The following is a 21437-nucleotide window of genomic DNA, read 5'->3' as shown; positions in this document are numbered from 1 at the left end:
GAACCAAAGGGTAGGCTGACTCACATTGTGTGAACATTGTCCACACATTATCTGCCTAACCCGGAGCCCTTGATTCTTTCTCTTGCTGGGTCTTTAGCAGCCTGGAACCATTGGGATTTTCTGGAGCCACCTCAGTCCTCATTTAGAATTAATACCCAGAAGTTTCTGAAGTCTGTAAGAAATTGAGGCTTTTATTAATCAGCCAAAGACATTTAGCAATTGTTTTCTGTATAGAATATATATTTCTAGGCATCTGTAAGAAGAAATTCTCTAGGTATCAAAATCTAATTATATTTATAGGATAATATCACATAAACCCAATAATTTTTTTAATAAAATATACCCCAAATAATGTACAAACAGATTAGCAAGCTTGCAACCGTAATTATGCGCGGAGAAATTTAATTATTTTTCCTCACAGTTGCTAATCTGATGCAAAAATGACAAGGGAAAACTGGGACACAGGCACAGCTGTTCCAGGACTCTGTATTTAATTTCTACCTTTGTGTGAGAGCGACTCTCTGCAATGGCTGCTCACGCCAACTCATCTCATCTCATATCTCTTCAATCTCAGTTTACCTCTAGCTTATATTGTAGAAAATGGGGTTTGAATTTTTACTACTGGTCACAAGTCTATGTGTGCTAGAAGAAGCCAGCCTCCATGTGTGTGCCAGAAAACTCCAGCCTCCTCGTGCATACTAGGTTAATTGAGTTTCCATGTATGTGCTAAAAAAATCAAGCCCCTTTGCTCTGCAGTAGCCTGGGAAAGGACAGATGAGCTCATATCTTTGTCTTTGTTTCGTGTGTGTGTGTGTGTGTGTGTGTGTGTGTGTGTGTGTGTGAGAGAGAGAGAGAGGGGGGGGGGAAGAGAGGAGGGGAGAAGGGGAGAAGGGGAGAAGGGGAGAAGGGGGTGCAGGGACACAGCCGAAAAATACAGAAGATGTTTTTGGGGAAGTGGAGAGTTTTGGAGTCTCTTTAGACTGTAATCATCATTGGGCATGAATTCAGTGTTTGGTGAAAGTCTGAGCTAGTCATATTCAGCGGGATCCTTGGGACCTTGAATTTCACCTTTTGAGTTTTATGATAACCATGCAAGATGGATTTTATTCACAGGATTTAGGCCCTGTACTGGTTAGTTTTGTGTCAACTTGACACAGCTGGAGTTATCACAGAGAAAGGAGCTTCTGTTAAGGAAATGCCTCCATGAGATCCAACTGGAAGGCATTTTCTCAATTAGTGAGCAAGGGGGAAAGGCCCCTTGTGAGTGGGACCATCTCTGGGCTGGTAGCTTTGGGTTCTTATAAGAGAGCAGGCTGAGCAAGCCAGTGGAAGCAAGCCAGTAAAGAACATCCCTCCATGGCCTCTGCATCAGCTTCTGCTCCCTGACCTGCTTGAGTTCCAGTCCTGACTTCTTTGGTGATGAACAGCAGTATGGAAGTGTAAGCTGAATAAGCCCTTTCCTCCCCAAGTGCTTCTTGGTCATGATGTTTGTGCAGAAATAGAAACCCTGGCTAAGACAAATTGGTACCAGCACAGTGGGTTATTCCTGTGACAACCTGACCATGTGTTGGGGAGGACTGTGGAAAGACTTTGGAACTTTGGGCCAGAAGATCCATTCGATGTTAAGAGCTCCGTGAAATGTTGTGTAGGAGCTTGGAAGATAATGTTGAGAACAGTGCAGAAAAATGGAGGCCTGCCTTGTGAAATTTCAGAGGGAAAATTAAAGACTCTTTTCAGGGCCATTGCTATTTTTATTGGGAAGATTCTGTGGTTCTGGTTAACTGGAGCTGAAGAATCAGCTGTGATTAACAAGATACCAGAACTACTAAAGCAAATACGGCATTACTGGGACTATTGATGCTGGTTAGCTGAAGCTAAGAAATTAGCAGTGATTAAGAAGAGACCAGCATCACTGAGGTGACATCTTCTGGGAAGTGTTTTCTGAGAGCACAGAGGCTGTGTTCCAGACATAGCCAAGGTTGTACCTTGTGCTGTGGCTGGACTTGGTAATGTGTAAGAGTCACCCAGGTGGTACTGGTTTTGAAGGCATGAAGGGGTCATGCAGAGCAGCTGAGGGTCAGCACTCTGAGAGGCCATGGAAGGCCATTGGTGAAGGTGCAGCCTCAATTGCAACTGATGGCCCAGGACTAAAGGGGTTATGCAGTGTTTTGGAGATGCCAGGACCATGAATGACCACCAAGAACAGCAGCAGCAGTGGAGTACAGGCAGCTGAAGCCTAGAAGACAAGCTGTATGCTACAATGGACAGGGCTGGAGAAGTGATCCAAGCCCTTAGAGGAGCCCAGAAGATCGTGAGTTGGATCCCAGACTTTGGACAGTTGGAGTTTAATTTTTGCTTTTGATTGTGACTATGCCCTGATATTTTTCCCTCTTGAAGGAAAAAAGTCTTTTAGTGAAGCCCACAGTTAAGAGACTTTTAATTGTAAAGATTTTGGATTTTAAGAAAGATTGAAATTTTAAGAATTTGTAAAGACTGTGGGATTTTTAAAGTTATTTAGATCTTTGGGATGAATAAGAAACTAAGGGTTGAGGCTTACTAGTGGTGTGTTTGTGTGTCAAGTTGACAAGGGGTCACTTGTACTGGCTAGTTTTGTGTCAACTTGACACAGCTGGAGTTATCACAGAGAAAGGAGCTTCAGTTGAGGAAATGCCTCCATGAGATCCAACTGTAAGACATTTTGTCAATTATTGATCAAGGGGAAAAGGCCCCTTGTGGGTAGGACCATCTCTGGGCTGGTACTCTTGGGTTCTATAACAGAGCAGGCTGAGCAAGCCAGGGGAAGCAAGCCAGTAAAGAGCATCCCTCCATGGCCTCTGCATCAGCTCCTGCTTCCCGACCTGCTTGAGTTCCAGTCCTGACTTCCTTGGTGATGAACAGCAGTATGGAAGTGTAAGCCGAATAAACCCTTTCCTACCCAACTTGCCTCTTGGTCATGATGTTTGTGCAGGAATAGAAACTCTGACTAAGACAGCCCCCAAACTTTTGTTCCAGCTCATTTTTTTCAGCTTAATTGAGGGATGTTTATTGTACCACAATGCTTACCCCATTCAATTCCATTATAACAACCTCATTGTAGGTCAGTTGTTTAGGACCAGTTTGGCCCCTTGTACCCATTTACCATGAACCCTAATTCAAACCCCATGCCTTTGCTTCCCTTTCTACCTCCATGGACTTCATAAAAATGGAGACATAGAGTAACATCCTATCTCCCGTGGTCTTCATCAGATATTCTCAAGGCTTGCATACAGCTTAGCATGAGGTAGTTGTTCCTTTCCTTGTCATGTTGATAGAAGTCTGTGCCCTGAGTGCAATGATGAAACCATGCTGTTCAGTTACCCGCTGATGGACATTTAGGTTATTTCCTGGTTTGGGATTCTAAGACTAATGTGCCTGTAAGTTTTGCATGTAACTCTTTTCATGGGCACAAGTTTCACTTTGGGGTGGGGTAGATACCCAGGAGTAGAATTGCTGGGCTGTGCAGTAATTCTATGCTTGTGATTTTTAGAAAACACTGAAATATCTTCCAAAGCAGTTGCCACACCTAATTTCAACCTTTTCTTTATTGTCAAAGGGGGGTAAAAAAACAAAACAAAACAAAACAAAACATGTTCTATCACTCAGTCATTCACAACACTTGTTTATCTTTTTGGCACACAATGGATACTTGCCTTTTAAATAATGAATATATAAATAAAACAGGTACTTTCTTCAACAGACTCCTGTCTGTAGGTGAATCAGCAAACAACCAGGTCACAACACCAGGGAAACCCACCACTGACTCTGAAGACAAACTGTCCAAGACTTATGGGAACAGGTTCCCCCGATCATGAGTCTTGGACACTCACATAGGAGGGTGAAGTGCTAGTATCAAGTTGAAGCAGGCTTTCTACCCTGCAGGAATTCCACAGCTCTAATATAGTGCTCATCTACACAGTGTCAAGTGGTCACTATCCACGAGATGCTATGTCATTTAGGAAGTCTGTGTTGATCTTTTCTGTGAAGAGAAAGAGATCTCAGCTTTGCTCACTAATACATCCTCACACACGGGGTACAGTGAGGAGGCCCCAAGACCTCTGTTGACTAAGTGGATGTATGGAAGCCTTCAGGGAGAGAGAGAAAAGTGAGCTTAAGGGAAGGATTAATACAAATGATTGACACTGGAGGCAGGACCAGCAGCCTTGATCCTGTGTCCTTGATGTTTGAACTCCACCAGTTTTGACAAAGGTAAGACTTTGTTTCTGCCTTGTGATAGCAAGTGCTCAGTAATGCTCTACTGAGATGGGGGATGTCAGAGGTGCTGGGAAAGGTGGATGGGCTGATTTTCAGGAAGAAAGATAGGTGTGAGGTCACAGAACTTAAGACTGGTAAGCTTGCACAATGGCTCAGGACAAGCCTTTTAAAAATCATATTAGGATTCTGGAGAAATTAGCAGATCCTGATACTCAACTGTCAGGTGACTTTTTAAAGTTAGAACTAGTTAAAAGGGAATGATAAGATTCAAGTCAGTTATTTTAGTTAATGGATCAGGCAGGAGCAGATCTGAAAGGGAAGGGGAAGGAGGAGGAAGAAGAGGAAGAGGAAGGAGAGGAGGAGGAAGAAGAGGAAGAAGAAGAGGAAGAGGAGGAAGGAGATTAGGAGGGAGAGGAAGAGGAGGAGGGAGAGGAGGATGAGGAGGAAGAAGAGGAGGAGAAGGAGGAGGAAGAGGAAGAGGAAGAGGAAGAGGAAACTATCATTCCAAGAGAGCCCATTGTGATTGTTGCTTCTGAGTTTTTGTTTGTTTGTTTGTTTGCGTTTTTTTCTGGGTTAAATAAACAAGAGACATTTTTGACATAGCTGTTGAGACTTTGGACGTGGCTCAGATGTCTTCAGAGCAATGAGAAGGAGCTGCTGCACGTGAGAAGCAGGGCTCCTAGGGAACCTTCATGCAGTGGATCCGGGTCCTCAAGGGTCTGGATCCCGATTTGAAAGAACCTCAGTCTTTTTGGTCTGTGCAGAAAGGAACTGACAACTGGAACAAAGATACATAATTCCTCTTTCATTAGTTTAAAAAATTACATTGTTTATTGGGAGCATGTCACAGTGTGCTTATGGAGGTCAGAAGGTGACTTTTAGGAGTCTAGTCTATCCTTACACCAAATTTTTGGTCATAGGGATAGAGTTCAGACTGTCACTCTTACTGACAAGCTCCAAGCCCATTATTTTACTTCTAAATCAATACAAATATCAGTAGAAGCTTATTTGTTTGTTTATTTATTTATTGAGGGTTTATTGGTTTTAGCTATTTTATTAAGGTTCTTTTTATACCTCTGCCTGCTTCCAACCCTTATTCTACCCTAATACTTTGTCACTTCTCAACACTAGGCAGGAGACAAAGAAGGTTAGAGGGGAAAGGGGGTGTGTGTTTCTTTAAACTACTTCCTGCTAACTAGAAGCATTGAGCTCTTTGGGGCAAGTCCAGTCTTTGTCTGGTCAGGATATCTCCAACTTTTTTTTCCCAACTTTTTATTAGGTATTTTCTTCATTTACATTTCAAATGCTATCCCAAAAGTCCCCCCTACCCCCCCTACCCGCCCCCCCCCCCCGCTCTCCTACCCACCCACTCCCACTTATTTGCCCTGGTGTTCTCCTGTACTTGGGCATATAAAGTTTGCAAGGTCAAGGGCCTCTCTTCCCAATGATGGCCAACTAGGCCTGCTTCTGCTACATATGCAGCTAGAAACACGAGCTCTGGGGGTACTGGTTAGTTTATATTGTTGTTCCTCCTATAGGGTTGCAGACCCCTTTAGCTCCTTGGGTACTTTCTCTAGCTCCTCCATTGAGGGCCCTGTGTTCCATCCAATAGCTGACTGTGAGCATCCACTTCTATGTTTGCCAGGAATTGGCATAGCCTCACAAGAGACAGCTATATCAGGGTCCTTTTAGCAAAATCTTGTTGGCATATGCAATGGTGTCTGCGTTTGGAGGCTGATTATGGGATGGATGCCCGGATATGGCAGTCTCTACATGGTCCATCCTTTCATCTCAGCTCCAAACTTTGTCTCTGTAACTCCTTCATGGGTGTTTTATTCCCAATTCTAAAAAGGGGCGAAGTGTCTACTTTGGTCTTTGTTCTCCTTGAGTTTCATGTGTTTTGCAAAAATATCTTGGGTATTCTAAGTTTCTGGGCTAATATCATCTTATCAGTGAGTACATATCATGTGAGTTCGTTTGTGAATGTGTTACCTCACTCAGGATGATACCCTCCAGATCCATCCATTTGCCCAGGAATTTCATAAATTCATTCTTTTTAATAGCTGAGTAGTACTCCATTGTGTAAATGTACCACATATTTTGTATCCATTCCTCTGTTGAGGGGCATCTGGGTTCTTTCCAGCTTCTGGCTATTATAAATAAGGCTGCTATGAACATAGTGGAGCATGTTTCTTTCTTACTAGTTGGAACATCTTCTGGATATATGCCCAGGAGAGGTATTGCGGGATCCTCTGGTAGTACCATGTCCAATTTTCTGAGGAACCACCAGACTGATTTCCAGAGTGGTTGTATAAGCTTGCAATCCCACCAACAATGGAGGAGTGTTCCTCTTTCTCCACATCCACGCCAGCATCTGCTGTCACCTGAATTTTTGATCTTAGGCATTCTGACTGGTGTGAGGTGGAATCTCAGGGTTGCTTTGATTTGCATTTCCCTGATAATTCAGGATGTTGAACATTTTTTCAGGTGCTTCTCAGCCATTCAGTATTCCTCAGGTGAGATTTCTGTGTTTAGCTCTGAGCCTCATTTTTAATGGGATTATTTGATTTTCTGGAGTCCACCTTCTTGAGTTCTTTATATATATTGGATATTAGTCCCCTATCTGATTTAGGATTGGTAAAGATCGTTTCCCAATCTGTTGGTGGCCTTTTTGTCTTATTGACCATGTCTTTTGCCTTATAGAAGCTTTGCAATTTTATGAGGTCCCATTTGTCGATTCTCAATCTTACAGCATAAGCTATTGCTGTTCTACTCATGAATTTTTCCCCTGTGCCCATATCTTCGAGGCTTTCCCCCACTTTCTCCTCTATAAGTTTCAGTGTCTCTGGTTTTATGTGGAGTCCCTTGATCCACTTAGACTTGATCTTAGTACAAGGAGATAAGAATGGATCAATTCACATTCTTCTACACGATAACAACCAGTTGTGCCTGCACCATTTGTTGAAAATGCTGTCTTTTTTCCACTGGATGGTTTTAGCTCCCTTTTCAAAGATCAAGTGACCATAAGTGTGTGGGTTCATTTCTGGGTCTTCAATTCTATTCCATTGGTCTACCTGTCTGTCGCTATACCAGTACCATGCAATTTTTATCACAATTTCTCTGTAGCACAGCTTTAGGTCAGGCATGGTAATTCCACCAGAGGTTCTTTTATCAGTGAGGATATCTCCAACTTCTTCTCATGTCTTTTCTCTCAACCGTCATCATCATCAGTAACAGCATGAGCAGGAATTAGCAGGGGGAACAGCCATGCTTCCCCCCCCCCCCCCATCAGCTTTCTAGTTCCTCTCTGGGTTCTGGTATTTATTTTCTTATAAGAGGTCTCCGAATTAAACTCTCTACATCTGGCAGAGGCCTGTCCCTGCCACAGCATGCATGAGCCAAATAGTCTGCTGCTGTGGACACTCTGAAGCAGCAGCTCTATATCTCACACCTGGGATGGAAACAAAAACATGTTCACATAACATAATTGATTTTTTTTTTTAAATAAGGCAAACTCTGCAATTCTTTTATTATTTATTCTTACATTTATTTAGTGTGTGTGTGTGTGTGTGTGTGTGTGTGTGTGTACACGCAGCGTGTGCATGTATATGGGTGTGTCTCTCAATTGCTTTCCACCTTACCTTTTCATATGGCTGGCTCTCTCTCCTCTCTCTTTTTTAAAAAATTAGATATTTTCTTTATTTACATTTCAAATGCTATCCAGAAAGTTCCCTATACCCTCCCCTGCCCTGCTTCCCTACCCACCCACTCTCACTTCTTGACCCTGGCTTTCCCCTGTGCTGGGGCATATAAAGTTTGCAAGACCAAGGGGCTTCTCTTCCCAGTGATGGCTGACTAGGCCATCTTCTGCTACATATGCAGCTAGAGACATGAGCTCTGGGGGTACTGGTTAGCTCCTATTGTTGTTCTACCTATAGGGCTGCAGACCCCTTCAGCTCCTTGGGTGCTTTCTCTAGCGTCTCCGTTGGGGGTCCCGTGTTCCATTTTATAGATGACTGTGAGCATCTACTTCTGTGTTTGCCAGGCACTGGCATAGCCTCATATGAGATAGCTATACCAGGGTTCTTTCAGCAAAATCTTGCTGGCATATGCAATAGTGTCTTTGTTTGGTGGCTGATTATGGGATGGATCCCTGGGTGCTGCAGTCTCTGGAGAGTCCATCCTTTTGTCTTAGCTCCAAACTTTGTCTCTGTAACTCCTTTCATGGGTGTTTTGTTCCCTATTCTAAGGAGGAATGAAGTATCCACCCATTGGTCTTCCCTCTTCTTGATTTTCTTGTGTTTTGCAAATTGTATCTTGGGTTCTAAGTTTCTCGGCTAATCATCCTTAGTGAGGTAACCCAATCACAAAAGAAGTCATTAGATATGGCTCTCTCTCTAAATATGAAGTTCCCTGACTAGAATAGACGTAGTGATCTGTAAGGCCCAGGGATCTTTCAACCTCTGCTTCTCCAGTGTTTGGATTATTGTTGTGTGTTGTTGTGGTCAGCTTTTTACATGGGTCTTTGAGATTGAACCTAAATCCTTATGCCTGTGTGGCAAGCACTTTTACCAACTGAACATCTTTCAATCCCCTGTTTGGTTGAGTTACATATTATCGACATATAAAATGACCTTATGGCATTGCAATTAAATTGTTTAGAGGCATATGTTATGACAAAAATTGTGTGTTAGCTCTAACTTAACTCTGTAAGAATGTAGTTTTCTTTGTTTTAATTTTCCAGTTTGTTTTTGGTTGAATAGAGGACAGCATCATTGGAGAAGATGGAATTGTGGAATTCATTAGGGCTCGGTCATAAAGGGCTTTCTGCTGAGACACTTAGGCTTTATCCAAGAGCAACTGGGAACCATGCAGGGTTTTAATTAGAGAAGTGACTTGAAGCATGTTCGTGATGTGGAGATTTGCTGTGGCTGCTATTTGGATGCTATATTGGATTGAAGAAAAGAATTAGAAAGAGGAGGTCTGGTTTTGGAGGCTTCTGCAGTAACAACAAAATGTTAACGGTGCTGAACATGGTATGGCATGATAGGAATAGATAATGAGCCATTTGTGGAAGGTGCAACCGTAACAGACGTATGTATTTCCCTGCATGAATTCTGGGAAGGATTGTCTCAGTTCATCTTCTATAACAAAATCCTGGAGGCTAGGGAGCTCATAAAGAAAAGGGATGATTATATAGTTCCTAAAGGCTGGTGCTGGGACCTGCTTAGCTTCTAGCAAGGACCACATAGAGCTTGTAGGATGGAGAAGCAGAAGGCTTAGTGCTTGTATGCAAAACGATCCCAGCGTGTGGGCTACCTTCTTTGACAACAACCTCTTCTCTCAGCAGGCAAAACAGTCTCCAGAAAAATAAGAATTCACCCTCATGCGAAAAACCTTAGTTCCCAGATGGCTTGACACAGTTATTCATTTTTCATCATGTGTTTGTGGCACGTATGGTCCCATATGTGTGCATGGAGTCCAAAAGGAACATCTCAGCCACCCTATTCTAGGCCATTATAAATCTAGGCAAGGGGAGACAGGATGGAACTTAATTCAAGTTATAGATTTTGGATACATGTGTGTCCAGATGATATATGAATTCATGGGAAGGTCACAAGTTACCCATCCAGAGTTGCTGGAATGGAGAGGGTATAGGTTTATGGACTGAACCCCAAGGAACCCTGATACTTGAGAAATAGCAGAAGACCCCATGAAAGCTTCAGAAGAGGGGGTAGCTAGAGGCAAGGTGAGCAGTAGTATTGTGTATCAGAGAAGCTAAACCAGGAGGCACAGGAGAGGTTACAGAAGAGTTGGATGGGACTCAGCAAAGGAAGTATTGAGGCTTCATAGAATCTATAACAACTTGTATGGAGATATATGTTAGGGGGAGGTGGTGACAAATACTTAATAGAAGTGGTTGTTTTTCTCAAGACCAGTTGTGGGAATTTTTATGAAAATATTTTAGCATCACACTGATATTTTATGAATATGGCCATTTTACAGAAAGAAAATGAACCATGGAGTCAGTACTTGAGTGGACATTTAGTACATTCACAATACTCTACAACAACCTCTATCTAGTTCTGCAATATTTCCAAGAAAAAACTCTACTCCCTTCAAACAAGTTATACCCAATTCTTCACTCCCTAGGGTCTGGAGACATAGCTTTTTTTTTCTTTCTCCATTATGTATTTCTTATTCTGAATACTTTATATAAATGGAATCAAATAATTTGTGATCTTTTGTGACTAAAATCTTTCACCTAACATAATATTTTCATGGCTTATCTACACAGCATATGTCAGTCTTTCATGCGGTTTATGGCTATATATAATATTTCTCTGTGTGGATTTACCTCAGATTGTTTATTGATGGTCATTTTGTTTGTTATAGTCCGCTGCCTATTGTGAATGGTGTTTCTGTGACTGTGCTTGTATACCTGAGCAACCTGAATTTGGTTGTTTTGGATATGTTTCTAGCAATGGAATTGATGGGACCTGGGTTCCCCAAAATTACACTTATTCATATAATCACAGGAAACATTATACGTTATATAAAATATCAACTCATACATTGTACATTCCTTGAATACTTTTTTTTAAAAGATGAGATTGGTGAAGCTACCATGAAGTGACTAAATGGCCCATTAATAAACTATGTATCTAAATATGCACTCAGTGTATGGACATGCATATAAATATTTTAAAGAGAGAAGTTTTCACTAACCTTGAGTTTTTATTCTCATAAGGGAGAACATGGAGATGCATACTTAGATAAATCTAGTCTTGTAGGAGACAGAGGCTAGGAATGGAGTTGACTATTTTACAGTTTAATTTTTCTGAAGAAAAAATAAGTTGATTACTCAGTGATTTGGAACTGAGACCAAACAAAACAAAACAAAACAAATCAAAGTCAACTAAAATCACCGTGGGGAAATTTTAACACCTAGTTGATTTTAAAATTAATACTCTGTTTCTAAAATAAAATTTTAATCACCTCCCAATATCTGCCACTTCAGTTCCATTTTGTTTTTTTAATTGTGTTTCTCTGCTCAGGGATGCTAGTGAGTATGAAAAGAGACCGGCGCTCCATTTATGACAAATGATCCAACTTCATTGCAGACCATCTCAGCTTTATTCATATGTTATAAGTCAACTGGTTCATAGAGAGGTAGAACCTTGGTCACACTTCCTGTGAAGGGTTTGATTTTTAGGTTTGCTAAAGAGGTTCTCAACCTATGGGTCGAGTCTCTTTTGTGATCCAACGACCCTTTTTAACAGGGATAAGACCATCAGAAAACATGGACATTTACATTATTACATAATACAGATTCCTAACAGTAGCAAAATTACAGATATGAAGTAGCAATGAAAATATTTTTATGGTTAGGAACTGTATTAAAGGGTCACAGCATTAGGAAAGTTGCGAACCAGTGATATAAACCAACATGCCTTCTATGCCATCCAAAGTGTCTTTCTTTCCTGAGGACTCTCTTCTATAAGAATCAACCCATGGCACTAGGGGTTCACAAGATGTGGCTCTGATTGGGCACTGCCTAAAGACTTGGGGAAGAAGATCATCCCTGTTGAGTGTTAAGTGTTTTGTTTATCCTGGCTCACTGATGTCCTGACAGCCAGAGAGGTGTGTATCTGTGGGTTTGCCAACTTTAAGGTCTGGGCTCTGTCCACCATCTCAAGACTGCTAACTAGGTTTCATGTCCTGTGCTTGTGGCTCACCACACTTGTGGGGGGAAAATGATGCTGAGCCTGCCTCTAGGTTTAGCAGGAAGCAGGACGTGGGTGGGTTAACTTTGTGGGTTTCATGAGGCCAGAAGTGGGGCAGGGACAGGGACGGAGCCTGTTGTATATTGACCATCCCTAAGGTGTATCTTGTCATTTCTTATGAGAGTACTCTGTTTATGTTTTTTAGAATATTTTTTCTCCTATAAATGGCATATCAAAATCCATGGCTAGTTGATACTACCTCATGGACATTCCTTTTCTCCTATAAATGGCGTATCTAAGCCCATGGCTACTTCACAGACATCTTGTGGATTCTACTTTATTTCACTTATACCCTCGCTATTCGTTGTCAGTACACCAGGCTAGAATCCCAGCATTTATTAATGTATGTGCTGTGTGTTTCAGGCAGAGAAAGCAGATGGATTTGTCAACCTTTCAGATTTCACAGTGGAAAGAGCCTCTGAATGCAAGAAAAAAAAGTAAGTTGTACTTCCCCTGTTCCCACAAGGCCCTGGTCCAGGATCATAACAATTTTCAAAGTTCACCTAGCAATGGGGTGATTTGTAAGTGGGTGCAGGTAGAATTCAAATGTCTGGGAATTTTGAGCATTGTGAGTTGGAACTGTATAAATGTATGCTCATAGAAAGTGTACATAGAAATGGTTTACTCCTCATTTTCAGATATGTTGACCTGGAGAGTGGATGGGTTTTAACTCCCCCACCCCAAATGCAAGGGAATCCACAAATAGCTAAGCAGACAGAAGTGCAGACCCTACAGCAAGAGCAGAGCATCTTGGCGCATGGTATTAAGACCTTACCACTCAGTGCTCTGATGCGTTTAGTTTGGGATTGCACCCTGCTGTAGATTAAGTGTGAGCAGAGATGGAAATGAAGGGGGTTTCAGCTCATTCTTTTTGTTCTGCTCACAAGCGCTGAGCCTATAGGGTCTGGAAACAGTTCAGAGCTGCCTGGAGAGCTGCATATACACTCTGGTCCCATGGTCCTTTCAAGAGAGCATCTGAGTGTGACATATTTTTGTGTCTTCTCTTATCTTTCTCTTCTTTCTTCAATTGCCTTCTCCCATATTATCGGAAAGGGATGTTTCTTCATTAACCAGCAGTGAGTTGTCTTAGGAGCCAGTGTTAGCTTTTATTCTTTGTTATACAGTGTAACAGCTGTGTTTTGCTCTGTATTGATTGTGTTGATGCTCTTGATTTTTTGATTGGTCACAAAACAAGCAAACAAACAAATAAACAACAGTCCCCAAGACCCAAAACTCTGTCCTGCTCTGTAGATCTTCTGGTGTAAGTGGGAACATTCTGCTTGCTGTCATGGGTGGGTCATAAATTTCCTTTAACTAATATGAGCACACACTTTTCCTTTACAAATACAGTGCCCCTGATCTATGGCTTCTGAAGAGTCATAAGGACATGGAAGTTGCATACCTGATTGTTTTCCTATAAATAAAATGCCACTGTATATTTGGTTGAATGTAAATAATATCTTGCTAGAATGATTAGATTTGAATAATGTTAAGTGACAACTCAGGGACTCGTGAATTTAATTGTCTCTATACAATTATATAGCAGGTGAAACACACACACACACACACACACACACACACACACACACACACACACACACACATAAATGGAAACTCTTGAGTGACTAAAAAGCAGCTCTGACATGATAAAGTGACTCTCACTTTACTAAGTGAAATCAGGACTATATAATAGGCATTTAGTATAACAATTACTTTAAAAACACTAACACATGTGTGCTTTTCTTTTTTTCTAGTGCATTTAAGATCAATCACCCACAGATCAAAGCCTTCTACTTTGCAGCAGAGAATTTGCAGGAAATGAATGTGTAAGTAGATGAAATGGTGGACTGAGTCCCTAAGAGGGTGAACTTACTTTGGTCTGACATTAGAGTTTAAAGCAAATGATCACATCAGTTACTGTCCTATTTATTTCCATTACTTAATCTTGTTCTGTTAGTTAATTTCTTTAGCAATTGTGAGACCGATATCTTGCTTTTTTCTCTAGCACTTGTGGTCCTTTGGGGGAAGTACACTTATCCAAATGGCTCTTTTAGGAAGTAGCTGTGAGATTCTTCTAAAGGAGCCACTGAGAAGAGAACTTAAGTTAAAATTTTACATCCCAAGGAGAAGGACCCCAAGGAGACTTGGAACCAGTATCATAGCCTTCTGATCCTCACCCCGTCTCTGCTGTCTGTAGCACGTACTGTGTGATTATCTCAAAAGGCTCATGGACTTATTGCCTGCTTCTTCATGTATCACCCTGAGCATCTATTTCTGGTGCACCCAACTTTAAAAAATATCCTTGCATGCTCGGTTAGGCCGATGCATTCAATTCCCACATCACTCCTGGTTTAGATGAAGATGCATTGCATCAGCTGTCATTTGAATAAAGCTGTCTGTTAGGTGCTGCCTTGAGGCATCAAGGACATCTTACTAACCTAAAAGGCCTATTCTAGATGTCTTTAAGACCATCATATAAAACTTAAGGTCTATGAAACATCTATAGTATGCCTCATTGCCAAAGATGCTGGGCATTAACAGTCAACCCCTTCCACCTCTATAATTCCTCCATTCATAGGGTTTCTACTGAGACTCTGCTATCTATTTGTACAGGGTAAGTTCCTTGCTTATCTTCCATATATAATCCCTCTTTGCCTTCTTGTTTTAGAAAGCTAAATAAAAGGTGCTACCTTTCATGACAACACCTCCCAACCCTGCTTCAGGCCACCTCATCTGCAGCACTGCCTAGCTGGGGGCCTTCTCATTTATAATAGCCACTTAGCTTACCCTCACCTCATCTCTTCAGACAAGGACAAAAAAAGCTCACAGAACGCTGGAAAACCATGGTTAGCTCCCAGGGAAGGAATTGGTAGCAGCAATGTCCTCCAAATATATCTTTGATAGACAAGGAGAGTGTCTGTTTCTACAGTCTTTCTGGCTGTAGCCCCCCTTGTGTTTATCAAGCGAGAGAGAGAGAGAGAGAGAGAGAGAGAGAGAGAGAGAGAGAGAGAGAGAGAGAGAGATCAAAAGAAAGGGCTTATATCCCTCAAAGATCAATACTCATTGCTGAATGGCACTTGGTGACTCAATCCAGCTGATTTGAAATGACACCATCTGCAAGCATCCAGAGGAGGGTAATGCTTTTGCTTAGAAGTACTTACTTAGAACCCAAAGATGGTGAATGCTAATCACTGAGTCACTGGTGAGTCACTGGTGAGGTTCATATGGATGGCTCTGGTCTGTGGTGGAAGGGAGACAGGGCTAACATACTCCCACCCTGATAGCGACTTTATCAGCATCCAAGGCTTTGTGTAGCTTTACCTGTTACTTACTATCTTTCCCACCTGTCCTGGGGCTGATTATTTCAAAGTAGTTTTCATCTCTTCAACGAGGGCTAGGTGAGAGAGGACATCCCAGAGAAATAGTCCTTTGGAGTGCTTGGTTGCCTGAAAAATGACTCCTGCACAGCAGAATACCTTTCCTTTCAAGAGAAGGTTAGACTCTGGTGAGATTATTGGGATCCATTGTGGTTCAGGCTCTTTAAGTTACACATCAAGGTTACTTAGCTCTCTGGACCTGGCTCCCAGTGGCTCAATTTTGTTTCCATCTTTACACTTTATATTCTGGGTTGTTTTTTTGTTTGTTTGTTTGCTTGCTTGTTTTTGTTTTCTTTTTATTAGATATTTGCTTCATTTACATTTGAAATGCTATCCCCAAACCCCCTATTCCCTCCCCCCGCCCTACTCCCCAACCCATCAACTCCTGCTTCCTGACCCTGGCATTCCCCTGTACTGGGGCATATGATCTTCCCAAGATCAAGGGCCTGTCCTCCCATTGATGTCTGAATAGGCCATTTTCTGCTACATATGCAAGTAGAGATACAACTCTAGGGGGTACTGGTTAGTTCATTTTGCTGTTCCTCCTATAGGGTTGCAGACCCCTTTAGCATCTTGGGTACATTCTCTAGCTCCTTCATTAGAGGTCCTGTGTTCCATCCAGTAGATGACTGTGTGCATCCACTTCCATATTTCTCAGGCACTGGCATAGCCTAACAAGGGAGAGCTATATTAGGGTCCTGTCAGCAAAATCTTTCTTGCATACCCAATAGCGTCTGGGTTTGGTGGTTGTACATGTGATGGATCCCTGGGTGGGGCAGTCTCTGGATGGTTCTTCCTTCCGTCTCAGCTCTGAACTTTGTCTCTACAACTCCTTCCAGGGATATTTTGTTCCCCATACTAAGAAGGAGCACAGTATCCACACTTTGCTCTTCCATCTTCTTGAGTTTCATGTGTTTTGCAAATTGTATCTTGGATATTCAAAGTTTCTGGGCTAATATCTTTTTATTAGTGAGTGCATATCATGTGTGTTCTTTTCTGATTGGGTTACCTTACTAAGGATGACATTCTCCAGATCCATCCATTTGCCAAATAATTTCATGAATTCATTGTTTTTAATAGCTGAGTAGTACTCCATTGTGTAAATGTACCACATTTTCTGTATCCATTCCTCTGTTGAGGGACATCTGGATTCTTTCCAGCTTCTGGCTATTATAAATAAGGCTGCTATGAACATAGTGGAGCATGTGTCCTTATTACAAGTTGGAACATCATCTGGGTATATGCCCAGGAGAGGTATTGCTGAATCTACCAGTAGTACTATGTTCAGTTTTCTGAGGAACCGCCAGACTGATTTCCAGAATGGTTGTACCAGCTTGCAATCCCACCAACAATGGAGGAGTGTTTCTCTTTCTCTACATCCTCGCCAGCATCTGCTGTCACATGAATTTTTTGATCTTAGCCATTCTGACTGGTGTGAGGTGGAATCTCAGGGTTGTTTTGATTTGCATTTCCCTGATGATTAAGGATGTTGAACATTTTTTCAGGTGCTTCTCCGTCATTCAATATTCCTCAGTTGAGAATTCTTTGTTTAGCTCTGTGCCCCATTTTTAAATGGAGTTATTTGATTTTCAGGAGTTCAACTTCTTGAGCTCTTTGTATATATTGGATATTAGTCCCCTATCTGATTTAGGATTGGTAAAGATTCTTTCCCAATCTGTTGGTGGCCTTTTTGTCTTATTGACTGTGTCTTTTGCCTTACAGAAACTTTGCAATTTTATGAGGTCCCATTTGTCGATTCTTGATCTTGCAGCACAAGCCATTGCTGTTCTATTCAGGAATTTTCCCCCTGTGCCCATATCTTCGAGGCTTTTCCCCACTTTCTCCTCTATAATTTTCAGTGTCTCTGGTTTTATGTGGAGTTCTTTGATCCCCTTAGAATTGAGCTTTGTACAAGGAGATCAATTCGCATTCTTCTATATGATAACTGCCAGTTGTGCCAGCACCATTTGTTGAAAATGCTGTCTTTTTTCCACTGGATGGTTTTATCTCCCTTGTCAAAGATTAAGTGGCCATAGGTGTGTGGGTTCATTTCTGGGTCTTCAATTCTATTCCATTGGTCTACCTGTCTGTTACTGTACCAGTACCATGCAGATTTTTGTAAATCACAATTACTCTTAGTACAGCTTGAGGTTAGGCATGGTGATTCCACCAGAGGTTCTTTTATTGTTGAGAATAGTTTTTGCTACCCTAGTTTTTTGTTATTCCAGATGAATTTGAAAATTGCCCTTTCTAATTTGTTGAAGAATCGAGTTGGAATATTGATGGGGATTGCATTGAATCTGTAGATTGCTTTCGGCAGGATAGCCATTTTTACTATATTTTACTATATTGATCCTGCCAATCCATGAGTATGGGAGATCTTTCCATCTTCTGAGATCTTCTTCAATTTCTTTCTTCAGAGACTCGAAGTTCTTATCATACAGATCTTTCACTTCCTTTGTTAGAGTATTTTATATTATTTGTGACTATTGTGAAGGGTATGGTTGGACAGTTCCTTTCTCAGCCTGTTTATCCTTTGTGTAGAGAAAGGCCAATGATTTGTTTGAGTTAATTTTATATCCAGCTATTTCACTGGAGCTGTTTATCAGGTTTAGGAGTTTTCTGGTGGAATTTTTAGGGTCACTTATATATACTATCATATCATCTGCAAATAGTGATATTTTGACTTCTTCCTTTCTAATTTGTATGCCCTTGACCTCCTTTTGTTGTCTAATGGCTCTGGCTAGGACTTTGAGTACTATATTAAATAGGTAGGGAGAAAGTGGGCAGCCTTGTCTAGTCCCAGATTTTTAAGCAATTGCTTCCAGCTTCTTTCCATTTACTTTGATGTTGGCTACTGTTTTGCTGTATTATTGCTTTTATTATGTTCAGGTATGGACCTTGAATTACTCATCTTTCCAAGACTTTTATCATGAATGGGTGTTGGATTTTGTCAAATGCTTTCTCAGCATCTAACGAAATGATCATGTGGTTTTTGTGTCTGAGTTTGTTTATATAGTGGATTACATTGATGGATTTCTGCATATTAAACCATCCCTGCATCCAGGGAATGAAGCCTACTTGGTCATGATGGATGATTGTTTTGATGTGTTCTTGAATTCCGTAAGAAAGTATTTTATTGAGCATTTTTGCATCGATATTCATAAGGGAAATTGTTATGATGTTCTCTTTCATTGTTGGGTCTTTATGTGGTTTAGGTATCAGAGTAATTGTGCCTTCATAGAATGAATTGGGTAGAGTACCTTCTGTTTCTATTTTTTGGAATAGTTTGAGGAGAACTGGAATTAGGTCTTCTTTGAAGGTCTAATAGAACTCTGCACTAAACCCATCTGGTCCTGGGCTTTTTTTGGTTGGGAGACTATTAATGACTGCTTCTATTTTTTTTAGGGTATATTGGACTGTCTAGATCATTAATCTGATCCTGATTTAACTTTGGTACCTGGTATCTGGCTAGAAATTTGTCCATTTAATCCAGGTTCTCCAGGTTTTTTGTTTTTGTTTTTTTTTTTTTTTGTTTTTTTTTTTGTTTTTTTTGTTTTTTTGTTTTTTGTTTTTTGAGTATAGCCTTTTGTAGTAGGATCTGTTCGTGTTTTGGATTTCCTCCTGTTCTGCTGTGATGTCTCTCTTTTCATTTCTGATTTTGTTAATTAGGATACTGTCCCTGTGCTCTCTAATGAGTCTGACTTATGGTTTATCTATCTTGTTGATTTTCTCAAAGAATCAGCTCCTGGTTTGGTTGATTCTTTGAATAGTTCTTTTTGTTTCCATTTGGTTGATTTCAGCCCTGAGTTTGATTATTTCCTGCTGTCTACTCCTCTTGGGTGAATTTGCTTCCTTTTGTTCTAAAGCTTTTAGGTGTGCTGTCAAGTTGGTAGTATATGCTCTCTCTAGTTTTTTTGTTTTTGTTTTTGTTTTTGTTTTTGTTTTTGTTTTTTTTTTTTGTTTTGTTTTGTTTTTTTGAGGCACTCAGAGCTATGAGTTTTCCTCTTAGGAATGCTTTCATCGTATCCCATAAGTTTGGGTATGTTGTGGCTTCATTTTCATTAAACTCTAAAAAGTTTTTAATTTCTTTCTTTATTTCTTCCTTGACCAAGGTATCATTGAGTAGAGTGTTCTTCAGCTTCCACATGAATGTTGGCTTTATGTTTTTTATGTTGTTATTGAAGAACAGCCTTTTTCTGTGATAATCTGATAGGATGCATGGGATAATTTCAATATTTTTGTATCTGTTGAGGCCTGTTTTGTGACCAATAATATGGTCAGTTTTAGAAAAGGTGCCATGAGGTGCTGAGAAGAAGGTATATCCTTTTCTTTTAGGATAAAATGTTCTGTAGATATCTGTTAAATCCATTTGTTTCATAACTTCTGTTAGTTTCAAATGTAAACTCCGTTTAGTTTCTATTTCCAGGATCTGTCCATTGATGAGAGTGTGGTGTTGAAGTCTCCCACTATTATTGTGTGAGGTGCAATGTGTGCTTTGAGCTATAATCTAGTTTCTTTAATGAATGTGGATGCCCTTGCATTTGGAGCATAGATATTCAAAATTGAGAGTTCATCTTGAAAGATTTTACCTTTGATGAGTATGAAGTGCCCCTCTTGTCTTTTTTGATAACTTTGGATTGGAAGTCAATTTTATTTGATATTAGAATGGCTACTCCAGCTTGTTTCTTCGGACCATTTGCTTGGAAAATTGTTTTCCCGCTTTTTACTCTAAAGTAGTCTCTGTCTTTTTTCCCTAAGGTGGGGTTTCTTTAAGCAGCAAAATGTTGGGTCCTGTTCATGTAGCCTATCTGTTAGTCTATGTCTTTTTATTTGGTAATAGAGTCCATTGATATTAAGAGATATTAAGGAAAAGTAATTGTTGCTTCCTGTTAGTTTTGTTTTTAACGTTGGGAATCTGTTCTTGTGGCTGTCTTCTTTTAGTTTTGTTAAAGGATTACTTTCTTGCTTTTTCTAGGGTGTAGTTTCCATCCTTGTGTTGTTGTTTTCCCACTATTATTTTTTTGAAGGGCTGGATTCTTGGAAAGATAATGTGTGAATTTGGTTTTATCATGGAATACTTTGGTTTCTCCATCTATGGTAATTGAGAGTTTGGCTGGGTATAGTACCCTGGGCTGGCATTTGTGTTCTCTTAGTGTCTGTATAACATCTGTCCAGGATCTTCTGACTTTCATAGTCTCTGGTGAAAAGTCTAGTGTAATTCTGATAGGCCTGCCTTTATATGTTACTTGACCTTTTTCCCTTGCTGCTTTTAGTATTCTATCTTTATTTAGTGCATTTGTTGTTCTGATTATTATGTGTCGGGAGGAATTTCTTTTCTGGTCCAGTCTATTTAGAGTTCTGTAGGCTTCTAGTATGTTCATGGGCATCTCTTTCTTTAGGTTTGGAAAGTTTTCTTCTATAATTTTGTTGAAGAGTTTTACTGGCCCTTTATGTTGAAAATCTTCATTCTCATCTACTCCTATTGTCCGTAGGTTTAGTCTTTCATTGTGTCCTGGATTTCCTGCATGTTTTGAGTTAGGATCTTTTTGAATTTGGCATTTTCTTTGATTGTTGTGTCCATGTTCCCTATGGAATCTTCTGCGCCTGAGATATCCTCTTCCATCTCTTGTATTCTGTTGCTGATGCTCACATGAATGGATCCTGATTTCTTTCCCAGATTTTCTATCTCCAGAGTTATCTTCCTTTGGGTTTTCTTTATTGATTCTTCTTCCCTTTTTGGATCTTGGATGGTTTTGTTCAATTCCATCACTTCTTTGGTAGTGTTTTCCTGTATTTCTTTAAGGAATTCTACCTGTTTAGCAGTGTTGTCCTGTATTTCTTTAAGTGAGTTATTAATGCCTTTCTTAAAATTCTCTACCAGCATCATGAGATATGATTTTAAATCAGAATCTTGCTTTTTGGGTGTGTTCTGGTATCCAGGACTCCCTGTGGTGGGTATACTGGGTTCTGATGATGCTAAGTGGTCTTGTTTTCTTTTAGTAAGATTCTTATGTTAGCC

The 21437-nt window shown here is 40.6% G+C and overlaps 2 protein-coding genes across 16 annotated transcripts in view; one reads left to right on the top strand and one right to left on the bottom strand.

The window, feature by feature from the left end:
- Positions 1-21437, bottom strand: part of Oprm1 (opioid receptor, mu 1) — a 279617-nt gene that overhangs the window by 69676 nt on the left and 188504 nt on the right. The window lies entirely within an intron of this gene.
- Ipcef1 (interaction protein for cytohesin exchange factors 1) overlaps positions 1-21437 on the top strand; it is a 169004-nt gene that overhangs the window by 86249 nt on the left and 61318 nt on the right. For all 11 annotated transcript variants that reach the window (XM_017313967.2, XM_011243081.1, XM_011243080.2 and 8 more), the window contains 2 exons: positions 12402-12475; positions 13793-13864. In XM_017313967.2, the coding sequence (XP_017169456.1) occupies positions 12402-12475; positions 13793-13864 (146 nt within the window). The remainder of the gene's footprint in view (positions 1-12401; positions 12476-13792; positions 13865-21437) is intronic.

Source organism: Mus musculus, chromosome 10, assembly GCF_000001635.26.
Source record: "Mus musculus strain C57BL/6J chromosome 10, GRCm38.p6 C57BL/6J".
Taxonomy (NCBI): domain Eukaryota; kingdom Metazoa; phylum Chordata; class Mammalia; order Rodentia; family Muridae; genus Mus; species Mus musculus.
Note: the sequence above shows the minus strand (reverse complement) of the source record. Positions and strands in the feature narration are given on the sequence as shown.